The sequence below is a fragment of the Eurosta solidaginis genome, chromosome 4 (genome assembly GCF_040869045.1).
Source record: "Eurosta solidaginis isolate ZX-2024a chromosome 4, ASM4086904v1, whole genome shotgun sequence".
NCBI lineage: Eukaryota > Metazoa > Arthropoda > Insecta > Diptera > Tephritidae > Eurosta > Eurosta solidaginis.
The window spans coordinates 208027878-208048487 of record NC_090322.1 but is presented as its reverse complement, the minus strand read 5'-3'; the positions used below and the strand labels follow the sequence as shown (position 1 = coordinate 208048487).

The 20610-nt window shown below is 35.0% G+C and overlaps 1 protein-coding gene across 3 annotated transcripts in view; it reads left to right on the top strand.

Moving 5' to 3' along the window:
* The window catches only part of mys (myospheroid), a 42127-nt gene extending 23359 nt beyond the window's left edge, over positions 1 to 18768 (top strand). For all 3 annotated transcript variants that reach the window (XM_067784654.1, XM_067784653.1, XM_067784655.1), the window contains exons 5-9: positions 4602 to 4772; positions 10661 to 10924; positions 10994 to 11745; positions 11947 to 12424; positions 14838 to 18768. In XM_067784654.1, coding sequence (XP_067640755.1) covers positions 4602 to 4772; positions 10661 to 10924; positions 10994 to 11745; positions 11947 to 12424; positions 14838 to 14903 — 1731 coding nt within the window. In that variant the 3' untranslated portion in view covers positions 14904 to 18768. The remainder of the gene's footprint in view (positions 1 to 4601; positions 4773 to 10660; positions 10925 to 10993; positions 11746 to 11946; positions 12425 to 14837) is intronic.
* The last annotated feature ends 1842 nt before the right edge of the window (positions 18769 to 20610 follow it).

The following is a 20610-nucleotide window of genomic DNA, read 5'->3' as shown; positions in this document are numbered from 1 at the left end:
GTCACTTAAGATTCGCATTGATTTTTGACAAATGTTTGCCAAAGGTTGTTTTGGATTTTCATCTATACAAAGTGTGAACATATTTTTATATGAAAGCAAATCTGAAACACCCTACAAAAAAAATTTTCAAAAATTAACGCGAATTTCAAGAGACCTTGAATTTGTATTTTTGAGACTAAAATTAATTGGACTACAAAGCTGTATATTCGAAAAAAAAAAACATCAGAGAACTTGAAATAAAAATTTCGAAGTTTTTGTAAAATTCTTACGCAAAGGCTTTTGAGATTGGTTTGCACACAAAATCAGCTACAAAATCCATAACGTTTTTTCTTAAAATAGCGAAAATCAAAAGAAAAAAGAATTTAATTGAACAAACTTCTTGAAAATTTCCACTGCTCTTTTTCTGTTCACTGCTGTATATAATACTTTTTTATAACGGTGTTTACGACACTGTATCCGAAATTTGCAAAATAACTCCTATTTATTAGCACACGATGTTTTTAAAACGACATATGTAGATCGGTCGTTTTTGAGGAAAAATTCTAAAGTCAGCCGATAAAAGGCCAACCTTCCAATTAGCTGCAATAAGTTCAAGTGTAAACTTTTTTAAATTACAAATTGGCCTAAAATGTATCAATCGGCTTTTTTATTTATAATACACTTACGGTCATAAAAAAAGCCGACGAAAATGTTGACTTTATATCGTTTCAACGGTCATTACGGCTATGTAACGAAACTTTTTAGTTATTGTGATTAACATCGACAATTCCTTAACTCATTAGGTGGTATCTTAAGCCGAGAAAGCTAGAAAGTTCCAACCAGTTTGCGTATAATCAAAAATGTTTTACAAAAGTAATAGTTTTATCCTTGAAAAAGAAAATTAATATAATTGTTTACGAAGGACAAATCACGCAAAATGTGGAAATAGTAGACGGAGTACATTACAATAAATTATTCTTATTGGACGAAATATATTAAATAGGATAATGGATGAAATATATTAAATAGGTGACCATCCCTTCATTTTCGAAGTGGACGACCACGAAAGGCCAATGTAGGCGTTGATAGGAATATCGTCATCATGACTCTTCTGAATACATTTAAAACTGCTCTAGAAACTTCCGCGGAATTGAAGCATAATATAAACATGACAACTACAATAGCAAAAGCACTGTTTCTCTTGAGAAAAACGAATTTGATGGCCCATGGGTAAAAAAAAAAACCCACTTTCCACCACAAAAAGAGCGATCCCGCACGCTAACTGGTATTAAAAAAACATAAATTGGACGAAGAACGATTGGCCATGTTCATATTCTCTTATGAGTGCATAATAAGTTTTAATCGGTTAAGGTTCCCGCTGCGTAGTAAGTCCCAAAAAACAGGAAGATTGAGTCAAAACTGCGTTAAGTGTGAAGGATTCTCCATATATAATAGTGTGGAACGCATTAAAAACCGTGAAAGTCGCTTAGATTTGGTTAAAGGGGAGTTAAACTAACCACGCCGCCTACATTGACAGCATTCAAGACGGCATCTCACCAAGAAATGGGGGCTAATCGAGCACAGTAATCTGAACGCAGCTGCGAGTCTAAGAAGCTGGTTTTATTCTAGCGAGGAGCCATCTAATTATTGTACCTCAAGTGACGGCTGATCAACAATATTATAGTTTTCATGTTTATACTATCCTTCAAAGTTTCTGGAACAATTTTAAATGTATTCAGAGGAGTAGTCCTCGCTAAGATAACGTGAGAATAAAGTCCCCTATTCAATATATGTATTTCGTTCAGAATCTTCTTAGGGATAATTCATTATAATGATCTCCGCTGACTCTTTCCATATTTTGCGTGATTCGTTCTTTTTAGACAATTGTATTATTTTTTTCTTCAAGGATAAAATTATTACTTATATGAAATATAGTTGATTTTACGAAAAATGCTAGGGACTTTCTAATTTTTTCGCCTTAAAATACCACATAATGAGTTAAGGAATTATCGATATTAACCACAATAACTAAAAAGTTTCGTTACGCAGCTGTAGTGACTGTACAAACGCCGTAACAGGGGAAACAGTTTCCTCGGCTTTTTTTTAGACCGTAAGTGTATAATTCAATTGCATGTTAAATATACATAAATGCAGGCATCTTTATTATAAAGTAACGTTACATACTAATATATGTGGGAATGGTTTATTGTTATGTATAATAAAAACTATGAATATGGCAGAAAATTTGGAGAGTAGATTGTTGCATGCGCTAAACATTTCCTAAGCAATTTCATATGACTTTAGCTAAACTAAAGAGCTTTCCTCTAATATTGTCTCTTTTTTAAGAAATGGTACACTCTTGAGTAACTATATATAATACATTATTGATTTTTGGATGCATATCTTCATTAATTTTGGACCGATGTTTGCTTTTATACCACCGATAAAAATATCTCGAAACATTTTGTATGGAAACTTTACCAAAAAATTTCAAGCATTTAAAAACTAAAATTCTAAATTACAAATTCGTTTAAAGCCGATTTCTTAAATCGGACATCGAATAAGGCAGTTACTCCTCGTGTTCCAATGGTATATGAACCAGATACGGATAGAGATTTAACATGCAAATGCAACAACAATGTGACCCTTATATCTATCCATATCTGGTTCATGTACCATAGGAACACGAGGACTATCAATATTTTAAAGCCCCGTCACATAAGCAGTTTCTCATATCGATGCGTTTTACTCAATCTTATGCATTATGAGTAGATTGCACGTACTTTTATGGAGAACGGTAGATTGAGCGACATTGGCGCCATCTGATATGGAAAAGTAGCCAACTCCCAAGTTTTGTTGCAAGCAAAGCATAAGAAGAATTTGACGCTTGCTTTGGCTAGGGGTGCTGGTACACTTTGCACGTGAAATTATTTTTCCCACTCGTTCGTAACTTTTCTAACATTTTTCGCAAATAAAAACTGCAATATAACAAATGAATACAACATAAAATATGTTGGCAATTATTTTTGTTGTATAGGATGAATTTTAATAACAATGCTTCGCGAAATTTTGTTTCCAATGCGCTGAAGCTTTGTAATTTGTAATGTGAAAATTTCGTGCTCGGTTCGCTTTCGTCCAACCTTCAGAATAAAACAGAACGTGCGGTTCAGGTTTGGATTTGGCCAAAAATTCGAGTTCAGCTGGATAATGTTATTTTGAACTGATCTTACTAAAATCGAAATCGAATTTTATAAATGCGCATCTTCGGAATCGGAACCAAAGAAAAGACACATGTCTAGTTATATGTAAGAAAGATGTTGAATAAAATGCTTAATAAAAATAACTTAGTGTTAAAAGTTACTCTAACTAGTAGTTAAGGCTGGAATTGTCATTTGCGAAGCCAATGAGTTGGCGAAGGAAACAATTTTTTGAATACGTATTTGCATGGGTCGAGGGCCGATTTTTCAATTGACACGTGTTAATCCTTACCTATGAAAAACTATAGTTAATGATCTAGCTCTTGAAGAGCTCTTGCTATTCGACTATTCAAATAATCGAATAGTTTTTACATTAAGATAATACTATTCGAATAGTTTTTTCTTTTGTAACTTTTAGGTAGTTCTGCGTTTCTTAAAGACGTTGTGGAGTTATTAGTCGTCTGCACCTGAAGGAAATTTCCATACCCAGATGTTTCCGGAAACTAATTTAAATTGGTTGCCCAAAATTTAATTTATTTATTTATCAACCCATCATTATTCGAATAATGACAATTATTCGATGGCATGGCTATGCTAAAATCGAATACCAGCTAACCAATTTTCATTTAATGCAAAAGTTGCTATTCGACTAATCGAATAGTGGATTAGTCGAATAATCGGCTGTAAACCAGAGCCCTGTTGCAATGACATTTGTTCCGTTTCGAAATGTAATAGTGCCTATAAGCCCAACCCATTATACTTCCTTAGAATATAATTAAATAAAACAGATCGACTTTGTTAGTGCACTCAATTCAGTATACATTCTCAAATTCTATTGCACTTTTTTTATAAGAGCCGCAAACTTACCGCACACTCCGGGTTGTTATCTAATGTTTATTAAAAAATTGAAATTGTAGCAAAAAAATACTTAAAATTGTAAACAATGCAAAAGCTTGTTCAATAAGCGCTAGGGTTTGCATGTTTGTTTAGTTTACAGACTTGGGTAAATATTTTTCTTTAATATAGCAACGCCATCTGTGGCTACTTTATTGATTATCGAAATTTTGATAAAGTTTTTAAAGTGGCGGGAACTTAACACGTTCATAAGTAACCAAAAGAAAAATATTATCTTTAATATTTATATATGTGAAAGGGATAGCATTAAAACTTAATTTTTCCTACATCTTGTACTCATCTTCCCTTCCACTTGCCACGTAGAAAAACTACTTAGCTCTTAAACTCTTCCTTGCATTCCTAATATCTAACCAAAAGGCATCTCATTCTTTTTCAATAACTTCTTATCAATCAAATTTTTTTTTTATAAAGAGTGTACCATTAATTGCATAACACGCCTTAAATCGTAATACAATAAAAAAGAATACAATCTCTAATATCTCGTTTCCATATTTGCATTAACATCTATAGTCCGAAGTAAGTCGCGCTGCTGTCTCTGGTAATTTGGATGCACCTGAAGGTGGCTTTGATGCCATTATGCAAGCGATTGTATGTCGTCAACAAATTGGCTGGCGTGAAAAAGCGCGTCGTCTACTCGTCTTCTCAACAGATGCTGGATTCCATTATGCTGGTGATGGCAAGGTAAATGAAACATAACCTCAGACATCTGAATCTGAACTTATTCACAGGTCGTTTAGTTAAAAAAAAGTAGGAAACGAAAATCGAAATGGGAACGAGCTCTGAAATTCGAAATTAACTTTTAATGAATGAGTTTCTAGTAAATAAGTTAGGTTAGGTTAGGTAGGGTGGTAGCTCCCCTGATAGGGGAAGCTCACTTGGACAACATGAAGGTCCGTTGTGATACCACATATAATAAACTAAAATAACGGTGACGTAGATATAACTACTTAGAGAATCGTTGGGTAGCAACGATAAAGTTCCGAATGATCCCGATCTCAACCTTGGATAGCTCCTCGGGAGATCCAAGTGAGTCGCGACCGAAATACTTTCGCCTAGTTCTGTTAAATGCTGGGCCATCAAGCATAAAGTGATTTGGTGAATCCACCTCATCATCCTCCATAAAGCTGCAGCAGGATGGAGTTTCCAATATATTGAGACGTACCGCATGGATACCCATGGGACTGTGCCCTGTCAAAACCCCAATGACCATTGATAGGTGAGCCTTAGTGAACCCAATTATTTCAGCAGACATCCTGCCATCCACTTTCGGCCAGAAAGATCTTGCTACCCTGCAAGGCGTAGTGTCCGCCCAACGTTTGCTGGGCTCGAGGTCCAGCTATGGAGAATCACTCCAGAGGTGGCTAGCTTACTTACTTAATTGGCGCTTAACCGTCTAAACGGTTATGGCCATCCAACAAGGCGCGCCAGTCGCTCCTTCGCTCCGCCAACCGGCGCCAATTGGTCACACCAAGGGAGTTTAAATCGTTTTCCACCTGGTCCTTCCAACGGAGTGGGGACCGCCCTCTACCTCTGCTTCCATAGACGGGTTCCGATAGAAACATTTTCTTGGCCGGAGCATCATCATTCATTCGCATAACATGGCCTAGCTAGCGCAGCCGCTGCGTTTTAATTCGCTGGACTATGTTGATGTCTGTGTATAGCTCGTACAGCTCATCATTAAATCTTCTTCGGTACTCGCCAACGCGTAGAGGTCCATAAATCTCTCGAAGAACTTTTCTCTCGAACACTCCCAAAGCCGCTTCATCTGCTGTTGTCAAGGTCCATGCTTCTGCCCCATATAGCAGGACGGGTACGATAAGTGACTTGTAGAGTATGATTTTCGTTCGCCGAGAGAGGACTTTACTTTTCCATTGCCTACCTAGTCCAAAGTAGCATTTATTGGCAAGATTGATTCTTCGCTGGATTTCAGTGCTGATGTTTGCTAGTGTTGATGCTGGTTCCCAAATAAACGAAGTCTTTTACTATTTCGAAATTACGGCTGCCAACAGTAGCGTGGTTTCCAAGGCGCGTATGCGCTGACTCTTTGCTCGATGACAGCAGGTACTTCGTTTTGTCCTCATTCACCATCAAACCCATCTTTACCCGTTTTTTTTTTCAGTTTGGAGTAAGCAGAACTAACAGCGCGGGTGTTTAGGCCAATGATATCAATGTCATCAGCATATGCCAGTAATTGCACGCTTTTATAGTATATTGTTCCAGTGCGGTTAAGTTCTTCAGCTAGTATAATTTTCTCCAGCATCAAATTAAAGAAATCGCACGATAGGGGCTCACCCTGTCTGAAACCTCGTTTAGTTTCGGCTTTAAAGTCGACGAAGAGGTGATGTGTGTCGATTCTCTTGTCACGGGTTTTTTCCAAGATTTGGCGCATTGTGAAAATCTGGTCGATGGTAGATTTACCAGGTCTGAAGCCGCACTGATAAGGTCCAATCAGCCGGTTCACGGTGGGCTTCAATCTTTCGCACAATACACTTGAAAGGACCTTATATGCGATATTAAGAAGGCTGATTCCACGATAGTTGGTGCATTTTGCAGTATCCCCCTTCTTGTGGACTGGGCAAAGAACACTTAGATTCCAACCGTCGGGCATGCACTCGTCCGCCCATATTTTGCTAAGAAGTTGCTGCATGCGCCTTACCAACTCCTCGCCGCCGTACTTGAATAGCTCCGCGGCCAATCCATCAGCGCCCACGGCCTTGTTGTTTTTCAATCTGGTTATTGCTATTCTAACTTCGTCATAATCGGGCGGGGGGACATATATTCCATCATCATCGATTGCGGGATCGGGTTCTTCATCTCTGCGCGGTGAATTGCTGCCTCCATTTAGGAGAGCAGAGAAGAATTCCCTCCATAATCTAAGCTTTCTCTGGACATCAGATACAAGGTCGCCGTTTTCGTTCCTACAGGAGTTTGCCCCGGTCTTAAAACCTTCCATCTGTCGCCGTATTTTTTGGTACAATTTTCGAGCGTTATTCCAGCTGAAGTTCCTCGCACTCACGCCTTTCTGCTTCTGCTTTTTTCTTCCTGAAAAGGCGTCTCGCTTCCCTTTTCAACTCACGATAGCGTTCACACACTCCTCTTGTCGCGCTCGCTTTTAACGTAGCCCTTTAGGCAGCGTCTTTTCTTTCGGTTGCAGCGCGACATTCTTTATCGTACCAGTTGTTCTTTCGTGGCCGCCGGTAACCAATTTTTTCCTCGGCGGCAGTACGAAGTGCTTTGGAGATATGCTCCCACTGCTCCTGTATTCCTTCAGGATGAGTTGTGCTCTCAGAGAGCAGGTGTGAGAGTTGAGTTGCGAAATCATTGGCAGTCTGTCGTGATTGAAGCTTTCCGACGTTTAGCTTTCCTTGTGTTTTTTGTTCCTTGGTTTTAGCCGCGTTGAGGCGGTCCTCGGATCGTGCGCACATCTAAAACACTGGAGGCATGCCGTCCGTCTATCACAACGTGATCGATCTGATTGCGAGTATTTCGATCAGGAGACAGCCATGTAGCTTGATGTATCTTTTCATGCATGAACCTCGTGCTGGATATGACCATGTTTCGAGCACCGGCAAAGTTAATCAGCCTCAGTCCGTTAGGAGAAGTTTCATTGTGTAGGCTGAACTTTCCGCTGTAGGGTCAAAAACACCTTCTTTGCCCACCCTGGCGTTAAAGTCGCCAAGCATGACTTTTATATCATGACGGGGGCAGCGCTCGTATGTGCGTTCTAATTGTTCATAAAAAGTGTCTTTCACCTCGTCGTCTTTCTCCTCTGCATGGGCGCAGAGGAATGATATATTGAAAAAGTTTGCTTTTATTCGGATAGCGGCGAGACGCTCGTCCACAGGCGTGAACGCCAGCACTTGGCGACAAAGTCTCTCTCCCACCACGAACCCGAAACTGCGCTTATTCGTATGGCCACTCCAATAGATGTCACAATTTTTGATCTTCTTTCTTCCGTGCTTCGTCCAACGCATTTCTTGGATGGCGGTGATGTCAGATTTTGCTTTGACGAGGACATCAACCAACCGGGCATCTGCACCAATCCCGTTCAGAGAGCGGACGTTCCAGGTGCATGCCCTCAATTCATTGTCCTTCAAACGTTTGCCATGGTCGTCATCAATAGAGAGTGTATTTATCCGAGGCTTGTTGTTATATTTCATTGGAGTATGGTTTTACGTGGCGGGTCCCAAGCCCAGCGCACAACCCGCTCAACGGGGGTGAAAATATTACTTGCACGTTTATATAGCGAGCCGCTTGCTCCAAGACAGACGCCCGCTTGCAGCCGCACCTAGAGGTGTACAGACGCTACCGATGAGATCTCCCCCGGTTAGCCCTTAAACCGATTATGTCAGAGTGGCCTAGCCAGGTTATCGCCTGAGGAATCCCGAAATGTCTACAGCCATCTTTATCCGGTTCAGTTGTACCGATTCAGGCTAAGAGATCCGCTTGACAGTTACCCGGAATATCACTATGGCCCGGGAGCCAAATAATCTTAATTGTAAAATAATTCGATGCAATCGGAAGTGAGGTCAGGCACTCCCAAGCCACCCTCGATCGCACTGTAGTTGAGCTCAAGGCCTTAATAGCCGCTTGGCTATGAGAGTAGATGTTAAATTCCCTAACCGTAGTAGCACTGGATAGCATTTCATCCACCGCATCCTTAGTCGCAGCAACTTCCGCTTGGAATACACTGCAGTGATCAGCCAACTTAAACTTGCGGCTTACATTTAGCTCTTTCGTCTTCCTGGCCCTATCTTCCACATTGGGTCTCAATATACTCAAATATTTAACCCTGTCAGAAAGTACCAACGGTACCCCTCCAATCGAGGGAGTTCTGAAGTCGGGTATATTATATCTCCTTGTAAAAAGAACCAATTCTGTTTTTCCCGGGTTGACCGCCAATCCACATGACTCAGCCCACCTAGCCACAGTATCCAGGTAGCCCTGCAGAACATCGCGCAGGGTGTCCAGAGATTTGCCTCTGACTAAAATAGCGAGGTCATCTGCATAGGCAACCAATAAGTTACTCATATAACTTTTAGTTAAAAGGCTAAATTCGAGTTCGAAAACTTCAAAATCGCTGTTCAAACTGGAAATTTAAGCAGATCGATACAATTTCGAAACCATTGAAATATTTTCCATAAATTCAATTATACATTTGTTTTCGAAATCTGAATTTAAAATTCTTTATTAACTTTCAGTGCATATAAGTATACACATTTTCGAAATTTTAAATTTGAGTATTAGAGTTCCATATGATTTTCAATAAAAACTTCAAGATCGACTTTATTTCACACAAAATATACCAAAACTTCAAATTTTAAGTTCGAAAATAAAAATAGGCACATTCAAAACAAATGTGGTACTTTAGTGAGTAAGTTAAAATACTAAAATTTTGATTAAAAAGTGAAAAATTCCAAAATTTTATGGTAGGTCGGCCGGCACATATCAAAACATTTACACATTTATTTGGAATTTAAAGAAATCTGAAAGTACTAAACAAAAAAAAAAAAAACATTTCGACCAATACCTTTGTTTCCGAAATTTCAGTTCGAATATGTAATTTCTTCAAATTTTAAATTAAAAGTTGGAAAATAATAATTTGCTGCCCGCAGCAGCGAATAATAAAATAGAAGCAGAATTAGTGTTTAAATTCGACAATTGATTCCTCTTTTTTATTTTCGATATGTAAGAAAACAACTGCTGTGAATTTCGTAACTGAACAATGCAAACCAATCTCAAAAACGTTTCCGTCAAAAATTGCGAAATTGGAGAAAATTTTACGTAACATCGATCTTTTTGCCAGGAGTTTTCTGATTTATTTTGAGTGTACAGTTTTGTAGCCCAACCAATTTTAGTCTAACAAAGTGCAAGTTATAGGTATCTTGAAACTCGGATTAGTTTTTGAAATTTTTTCCCCAAGGGTGTTTCGGAGTATCTTCTTTATAGAAAAAAACATTTTCATATTTTGTCTGGAGAAAAATGTGAAACCCTTCGGGGAAAAATTGTCAAAAATCAATGCGAATTTTGAGTGGTATATATTTGTACTTTACTTAACTACAATTGATTGGGCTACAAGAATTTATTCTCAAAAAATTCAGAAAACTCCAAATTTGTCTTTAGCAACTTTTATATTAAATGTATTATTTTCAATTTATTTAATAGTTTAGGAAAAATTTAAACAACGTGACATTAGGACGGACAAGGCGATTAATTTTTATATCTCTTCAAAGACTTTTCTCTCGGGAGTGGGACTCGAATCAAAACAATCTAATTTAAAATTTTGCAAACTTTTTGATCGGCACTCATTTAAAGAATAATACCATAAATTTTTTCGAATTTTCAAATTGAAGTTCAGAGGCCTAAAGGTATATACAACGACTTCTAATTAAAAGTTCTTTTCGAAATTTTAAATTCGAGTTCGAAAGTTTCAAATTTCACTCAAATAGGTAAAGTATTAAAATTACTGAATCTGTCCGTTTTGGGCTTAAAATAATGGACATCTAAATTAAAATAACACCGTCTGATTACTTTGTCCTTCTTTTCTTTTCTTTTCTTTTCTTTTCTAGCTTGGTGGCGTTATAGCACCCAACGATGGTGAATGTCACTTGAGTGGAGATGGCCTCTATACACACTCTGTTATACAAGATTATCCCAGCATCTCGCAAATCAATCACAAAGTCAAACAAAATTCTATTAACGTAATATTTGCTGTTACTGCAAATCAGCATTCCGTATATGAAAAGCTCTCACAACACATTGAGGGATCGTCGAGCGCTGTGCTATCAGAGGATTCATCCAACGTGGTCGATTTGGTGCGCTCTGAGTATAGTGTGAGTACAAAAGAGAACATTTTTTTTCCTTAAGCGTGTACATATTTCATCGATTTCTTTTTTTTACAGAAAATCTCGTCTTCCATTGAAATGAAAGATAATGCCACCAGCCATGTGAAAATCTCCTATCACTCATCATGTTTGAATGGTGGCTCGCTAATACCCACCGCCAAGTGTGATGGCCTTAAAGTTGGCGATGTTGTTAATTTCACTGCAGAAATTTTGGTCACCTCCTGCCCCACAGATCCACGTGAATGGAATCAAGTCATACAGATTTATCCAGTTGGTATTAATGAAAGTTTAATTATCGATTTACAAATGCTGTGTTCATGTCCCTGTGAACGCCCTGGTGCTATTGGTTATGAGGCACATTCATCCAAATGTAATAATCATGGCACGCTAATGTGTGGCATCTGCGAATGTGATGATATGCACTTCGGTCATAATTGTGAATGTTCGACTAGCGATGTTCATACAGGCAAAGATAATGATTTGGGCTGCCGTCCCGATAATACTACACAAGTGGATTGTACTAATCGTGGCACATGTTTGTGTGGTGTATGCGAATGTGAGAAACGTCAAAATCCCGAAGAAATTATTTCGGGCAAATTCTGTGAATGTGATAATTTCTCATGTGAACGTCATAAGAATTTGTTGTGTTCTGGTCCAGAACATGGCACTTGCGAATGTAATCATTGTGTATGCAAACCAGGTTGGACGGGTTCTGCTTGCGATTGTCGTGCCTCGAATGACACTTGTATACCACCAAATGGCGGTGAAATCTGTTCGGGGCATGGTGAATGTGAATGTGGTGTGTGCAAGTAAGTACAATGAAGTGCACATTTAGTTATTGATTAGTGCAAAAACTATGGCTAGAATGGTAGAATTACCGGATTAAAACTTAAAACCTCTATAAGCGATACTAATCTCATTAGGTTTACATCCTGTGTTTGAAATCATTTCACCTTTAAACATTGCTTACGATTCTTAATAAACATAATTTTTTAAATTTTTATTAACAGATGCAAATCCACAGAGGAGGGTCGTTATTCCGGCAAATATTGTGAAAAATGTCCCACTTGCGCGGGGCGCTGCCACGAGCTAAAGGATTGCGTACAATGTCAAATGTACAAAACCGGCCCATTGAAGGATGATAAAGATTGTGCTGCTAATTGCACTGACACCTTTGTACCCATTGGCGAAGAGAAAATTATTATTGATGAAGAAAAGGATGAATTTCTTTGTATGTTCTATGATGAAGATGATTGCAAATTCACATTTAAATATAGTGAAGTGAATGATAAAATCGAGGTGCATGCACAGCAAGAGCGCGAATGTCCGCCAAAAGTGTTTATGTTGGGCATTGTTTTGGGTGTGATAGCAGCTATTGTTTTAGTCGGTCTAGCCATATTATTGCTATGGAAATTGTTAACAACTATACATGATCGTCGTGAATTTGCACGTTTCGAAAAAGAGCGCATGAATGCTAAATGGGATACGGTAAGCTGTGAGATGGGCGTTGTGCTGTTTAAAATGTGGGGTGTATTCGAACTGACATAGTAGTAGTGCATTTTTATGAAAATTGGAATTTCGTGTTCGAAATTAGCTTAAAACACTAAATTTTGGTATTTCTAATCGATAACCCGTTTTTAATACGCGCAGCTTTAGCTTCACGAAGGGCACCAAACATACTTTTTTATTTTTCAAAAAGTCGCATGAGGAATACTCTTTCACGTTACATGGAAATGTTCGAAAGTGATATATATTAATATGTCGAAGCTCTTTGCTACATACAAATATCTGTGCTTGTTGTCGGTGAATTTACCAATGTTTTAAGCTACATATAAGCTAAAAATGTACGTTTTTAAACTAAGAATGTTAAAGAAATTTTATATATTCTTTGAATTTCGATTGGTAGAATGATTTCCAATCCGAGCAAATAAATCGCCGATGTTTGTTATGTAATATGTGCAATTTTTTATTCGAACAGGCATAAAAGTTATACACTTATATGAAAATCTGACGATTCGAATTTCGAATATTCGAAACTAATATAAGCACATAAAGTTTCCTAATTTCTATTCGAGAACCCCATTTTAAAATGCGCAGCATTAGGACGGGCTCCAAACAGTTTTTTTTCCCAAAAGGTCTTCTGAGGAATACTCTTTCACGTTACATGGAAATGTTCGAAAGTGGTATATAATATTACTTCAATATTCTTTACTACAAACAAATATCTTGGGTATTTACCAATTTTCCTCACGATAGGGCAAAAAGGTGTGAATAAGAAAAAGCTGTGAAACGTAGAATATTAGAGACATAAAATAAAATCTTGGAATTTCAAAAAAAAGAAAAGCTTTCCTTAGATACCATTTTTAGTCGTGATCCCAAAAATATTTGTACAATTCGATAATAATTTCTATTCTATTAGTTATGCGACGTTGGTTTTTTTATCGAAATTTAAAATATCGAGTTTCTATTTTCGAAATAAATTTGCATTACTTCAATAAAAATAAAAACGATAGCACGAATCAGTTATATCGTCATATGCACATACTTTCTTTGAAATTTCAGAAATAGTTAGAAATATTCAAGTTAGTTGTTATTCAAACACATCTTGTAGCAATTCGACCGTCGCGATACAATTTTCGTAATACTCTCAAGCACGACTGCACATATCAGCACATTTGTTCTAGGAAATTTACATACAATGAAATTCAAATATTTGAGCTCATTCAAACAAATTTCGTGCCAATCAGTAATAGCTTGATGATTATTTTCTTCGAAATTGGTATTGCAATTTTGAAAATCAGAGCTTTCGTATACGGGAAATCCTCCTAAAACAAAACTTGAGGCGAAACGCTGACGATCTAAGCGTTTTATATGAAATAAGATTTTCCAGTTCCAAAACAAGAAGTCAGTTTTCCTTCTTCGAAACGTTAGTCCGATTTTTGTGAAAATTTTGTTTTTGAAATGTTAGTTCCTTTCTTTCGAAATTCGAAAACATCTCTAATCTAAACAGAACAACATAATTTCTCGCTCAAAATCAATTCAACATATATCTTGAAGTTAATAGTTTGAAATCGTACAATCGAAATAAGATGGTCAATTTCCAAAATTTTGACTTAATTATAAGATCTAAAATTTTGGGTTCGAAACTTGAATAACTTTAAACAATGCTACAATTTGGATGTATATTTATTATGTATGATAATTCAATTAATGTTTTGAGTAGACCTACCAAAGCTTTTTGTGAAAATTTTATTTCTTTAATCTTATTTAATTTTTTTCCAAATTCGAAAATATCTCTAATCTAAAGAGAGAAACGGAATTTTCTGCGCAAATAGATCGAACATATTTTTAAAATTAATAGTTCGAAGTTGGAAGATCGAAACTAGATGTTCAATTTCGAAAATACGAAATTAATCATAATATCGAAAATATTTTGTTCGAAATTCAAATTACTTAAAAGAACGCTGATATTTGAACGGGTACATATTTTATTGTAAAAAATTGATATGGTTAGAACATTAATTTTTAATTTTATTATAATTGTTTATGTATATTTTTCAATGCATATTTATTATATATGATATTTAAGTAGGCCTACCAAAGATTTTTGTGAAAATTTTATTAATGAAATCTTATTTAATTTTTCTTTCGAAATTCGAATATATCTAGCCAAAACAGAAAAAACAAAATATAATGCGTAAATCAATCTAATATCAACTTTGAAGTTTGTAGTTCGAAATCGGAAAATCGAAACAATTTATTCAATTACGAAAATTAATTATAACATCGGCATTTTTTTTTGAAATCTTAATTACTTTGACAAATGCTAGAATTTTTAGTGTGTATTTTACTGTGAAAAATTCAATAAAAATCCCATATTAATAATATTTTTTTCTTGCAGGGCGAAAATCCCATCTACAAACAAGCAACTTCGACTTTCAAAAATCCAATGTATGCGGGCAAATAAAAAGCTCAAATGAGAGCTAGTAACGTTACTGCTGCATATTAAATTTGTTCGAGCAGTTTTTGTATTGTTTGAATTACGAATTTCTCTCTAATTGCCATACAATAAGAAGTTAATATCGAGAGCTGCGTATTTCTTAAGAGTAGTAAAAAAAACAACAAATTATAATAATATGTTATGAAGACTATAACAACAACTACGTATTGTGCTAATTAAAACAAATAACTGAACTGAACTAGAACTGATTTTTCTGGAAGCGGTATAAGTGCACTTATTGGTCGATTTCGATTAATATCATACTTACCCTAAAAAAGAGATCACAAAGTGGACTTGTACTACTTTTGAAAAACAAAATAAAAAACGGCACATTTTACAGCTATTGCTTAAGCGCTGATAAACAAACATTTATGAATATTTAAATATTTTTGTTCTCGTAATTGCTAAGTGCACGTTAATGTTGTGTGCTTCCATGTGCGTGTAGTGAAGAAGGTATTTTAAAAACAGTATACTGCCATTAAAATATATACACAGAATTTAGAGAAAATTGCAAAACAGTAAAGATTTAATGTGCCTTTGAAAATAAATAAACTAATATACAAGGATATTTTTTAATAAGGAAACTAACTCTTATATAACTCTTATAACTCTTTGTCAGAATAATTTTGTTATCATACAAGAAAATCAATAGACAATCCACGCACGGCACTTACAAATTTATATGGCACATTGCATAAGAAAAAAAAAAGAAACAAGCGCCAGAGCAAAGCTTAAATCCAAAAAAATAGGCAACGCCCGGCTTTAAAACTACAAAACACATACGTATGTATACACATGTATTTACATAATCATTAGGGTGATCCAAAGGTTTGTCTTTGGCTTCAAATCAGGTTAAAAATAATCGTTTGGGTACTGAAAAAGCTTTACAATTATAAGTTTCCATATAAATTACATGCATACATTTTTTATTTCTTTTTAAAGTTTACAAAAGGCGTATGCACTGAGTTCGAATTGTTAAGATCTGCGTTTTTTCGCTAGCACTTTCTATAGAAGATGGCAAACCTTTGCTATTTACTTAAATATCACGAAGTATACTTTCATTTATTTCGAATTCGAAATTTGCTTACATGCATTATTTTTTCGAAATTGGCACAAACTGTCAGTTAATTTCATTGAATTGTGATTTGTAATGCAAAAACTCTTAATGGGTTTGCATCTAAATGAGATTTTTTAAAATTGATGCTTTTTCTCAAAATTAATTGTGTTCGGAAATTAAAATTCGAAATCTAAATAAGAATTTGTAAAGTTGGTACTCTTTTCAAAGATTTTACGTTCGAAAATATATACTCGAGTTCGAGTGCTCGGATTTCTCTGAAGTTTTCCAAGAAAACAAGAGTTTTAATCCCAAATTTATTAAATTTAAAAAAAATTATAATTTTTTAATGTATACACACAAGTTATTTTTTTCGAAATTTGACTGAAAAACAGCATTAATTCAGAAACAGATTTTCAGCTATAATTTTGCAAAACTTTTCTTAGGAACTCGATATTTTATTTTTTTTAGTTCGAAAATTTGAACTCAACTTCCATCCGTTCCCGAGACAATCTTGAAAAATATTTGATCAAATATAATTTACGCCAAATTAGAAGCACTCTACACAATTTACGCTTTAAATTCGAAATAAGCATTAATTTGCAACAAAAGCTCTCGTAAAACAAACAGACAATTTTTGTTCCAAATTAAAAATTCGAGTTCGAAATTTCAAAATCAAAAAAGTGCGTACCAAATTTTCTCACAAATGACCACATAAAAATTATAAATTCTAATTCAAAAGTTGGAAGCTGACTTCCATCCATTTTTTATTTGATATTTGGATGCGAATTATTTTTTTTTAATTCGCTTTCGTTGAAATTAATTGCTGAATTAGCTACATAAGATGTATATTTAATTGATCAGTTCAATGTTAGTATATTTTTTCTTGCAATTTATATGGAATATCAGAAAAGCGACCTGTTCAAGCATAGACAATTTTCAGGCATCACCCACCCTATCAACTGAAAATGTTAATGAAGCACAAAACGACTAAAATAATTTTCGAACATTTTTCCTACCAACAAATGTGCCTAACTAAAAATAATTTTTTCACTAAAAAACCAATTGTATGTTGTTGTTAAAAAATTTAAGTAAGTCAAATAATATTTAAAAGCCTTTTATAACAACAAAATATCTACAAAACATTTTTCATGCAACTGCACATAGGCAATGACCAGAACGGATTGAGTGTGCAAAATATGTCACGCATTTTGGTTAAAAATTTCGAACTCATCAGAACCATAATGCAAGTAACCCCAATAAATACTTTGCAATGTACAAAAATTCGTATCTGATTTGGAAAGTTTTTGATTGGTTCTAGTTTGCAAAAAAATTTGAACTGGTTCGGAGTGTGTTTTTTTTTGCTATAATTACACTGTGCAACAGCCGGCTGGGTATTGGACCAAACCCACTGTTTTGAGGAGATTGAGGCTTATGTAGACAAAGTACTATCTCGTTTTTCGAAGTTAGCCTCCAAAAAAATAGATATCGGCTTTCGAAGTTCGAAATTCTACATTTCTAAATTCTACATTTCGAAATTTCATTTTTTTGTTAACGCGTTCAGCAAATTAAAAAAGTAAAAATCTGGTCGTGGTCCGCCTTTTTCTTTTATTTGAATGGCTGGATTCTTGTTTTTTTTTTTTTTTTTTGAAAAATTACAGTACGAGCAATTCCAGTGCAGACATGAAAGTAATAGCCACTATCATGGGACCATCGTGACTTTTCACCTCGTATTATACCTAAGTTTCTCAAAAAAAGAATTCAACCCTTCAAATAAGGGAAAAGAGCGGACCACGACCACATTTTACTTTTTTAATTTGCTGAACGCGTTAACAAATCAAAAAAAATAAATAAATTTCGAAATGTAGAATTTCGAACTTCGAAAGCCGATATCTATTTTTTGGAGGCTAGTTGGTTTGGTCCAATACCCAGAAAAAAAGTTGATTTTGTCGCATAGTGTAATATAATATGTTAACAGAATTATTATCAACATACTTTTCTTAGTTCATAACGGTGAAGAGCATGCGTTCATCATATTTTGCATGCTCAACTCCTTCCGGCTCACGATTAAGTAGTATTTACATACTCTCAAAAACAGACTGGCTTAGACCATTTTTTGACTTCGCACTATTTTCAAGGCAGTGTATTTAACATTTTTTTAATTAAAAACATTAACATAGCTTATAGGTATTTAATGTATGTATGTTTTACGTATTAAACAATGCAATAAGTGAGTGGGTTCATTAGCACCCGCTCAAATCCAACCCCAAAGTACGCCAAATTGACATTTAAACAAATTTACTGTAATTTATTTGTGTCCCTTTTTTCGATCATTTTAATCATAAACATATGTATGTATTTCAACATGCAAAATAAATGTTTTTCATGCATTATTTTGTTATATAAAAGAAAAAGTTCTCTTTCGTTGCTCACGCGTTAATCGATTTCTATAAAAACTTTGCTCTATTATTTTTTGTAATTATTAACTAGCAAAAACAAAATTTTATATAAACTATTTTGAATAGCGTTTTTTAATGATATTAAGCTAAGCACCAAGTACTTTTTGTATTATTTTTATTTACAGTTTTATCTTTTTCTTAATTTACAAAATCTCATTGCTTCAATGGCGCATTTATGTTTAACTTTTACTAAAAATTTTGTACTGATTCTATCAAAAAATACCGTATAAAAAAAAAATACGCAATTAAGCGTTAAAAAAAATAAAATAAAGAAAATCAATAGTTGCTACACTATTTAATTGTATTAGAAGAAATATAAGATTGTCACTTTTTTTGTTTTCTTGCGTTTTTTTTTTTAAATTTTATTATTAATAAATTCTAATTAAGTTAAAAAATCGTTTATTTCGTTTGGGGCTTAAAAATGCAATCAAGAGCTTTTTGGGACTATTTACTATTCTTTATAGAGTAGCGTATTTCGGAAACAAACTAGTTTATTTGAACGATTCATTATATCGTTAGTTTAGTTCACAAAGACCCAAACTAACAAACATTAAATTTGACAGGAGAAGCATAAAAGATTTAATTTTTCACATCTTCCACATGCAGAAACCTCGAGATCTAAAACTGCTCAGCTACAGAAAATATATCATTAGCTGAGGTTAATACTAAAATATGTCTGAGCGAGTGTTATGATCTTGCTACAAACACCTGAAAGGGGCGTTTATTTCCAAATTCGTTCAAAATTGTTTTGGAATAACAGGTGTGTAATGGCGCGTAGTTCGAGAGAGAGAGCGTTTAGGTTCACTTCGTTCTGAAGAAATGGGCTTGAAATCGGTCCGTTTGGTAGTTTTGTCATACATTTTACACCAGACATTTCTCTTCGCTTCGACAAACAATAGTTGGAAAATTGATAAGCTTTAATCGTTCAGTATTAGGTGGAAGATTATAATACTGCTTTCGTATCGACTCGAGCCTCAATTAGATGTCATAGTGGGTGGAATAAAATACAAGAACGCCCCCAAAAACTCGTGCCTTGTAAAGCGATTGGAAGGAAGTTTTTTTGGCAATTAAAACAAGTAAAGGTGTCTAAGTTCGAGTGTAACCGAACATTATATACTTAGCGTGAACTTTAATTGTACATTTCATTTCAGATAAATTACTTTTCTACATAACACGTGGCACCGCCCGTTTAAAAGAAAAATGTCTCCCCATTTCCTCTTACAATAAAACTTGATAAGTGAAATATCATTGATTCAAAAGTATTTTTTGCTAAGTTATGGCTTATTATTCTAGTCTACGCCCCTTTTAAAAATCTATTATATAAAAGTGGGCGTTGGCTTTAACCGATCGCGTCCATTTTTTCTGGAAATATTTCCGGCTATAGGGAACATTTGTGTACCCATTTTTATTACGATCCGTTAATTTTTCTTCCAGTTATGGCTCCCGAAACATAGAAAATTACTGTCATAAAAGGAGCAGCGCCACGCCCATTTTTTAAATTTGAAGTATTTCATATTTATTATTATAAATCCACTTGGGAAATGAAATACCATTGATATAAATCTCTTTTTTGCAAAGATATAGCTTATTTTATTCGTCCACGACCCTTTTAAATATCTTTTATATAAAAGTTGGCGTGGTCCTTAACCGATTTCGTTAATTTTTCTTCAAAGCATTCCTTATAGTAAAGGCAACCTCTCTGCCGAATTTTGTTACGATAGGTTTAACGATTTTTGAGTAATATTTGTAAAATTGATTTTATTACAAGTGGGCGGCGCCACGCCCATTTTTAAAATTTTTGTCAAATTTTTATCGAGTCTCAATATCAGTACACACGTCAAATTTCAACATTGTAGGTGTATTATTTACTAAATAATCAGGTTTTTTGTGTTTTCCAAAATGTTATATATATAAAAAGTGGACGGGGTTATCATCCGATTTCGCTCATTTTCAATACCAATCTATTCTGGATCCAGAAAAGCTCGTGTACCAAATTTGGTGAATATATCTCAATATTTACTCAAGTTATCATGTTAACGGATAGACGGACGGACGGACATGGCTCAATCAAATTTTTTTTCGATACTGATGATTTTGATATATGGAAGTCTATATCTATCTCGACTCCTTTATACCTGCACAACCAACCTTTATCCAATCA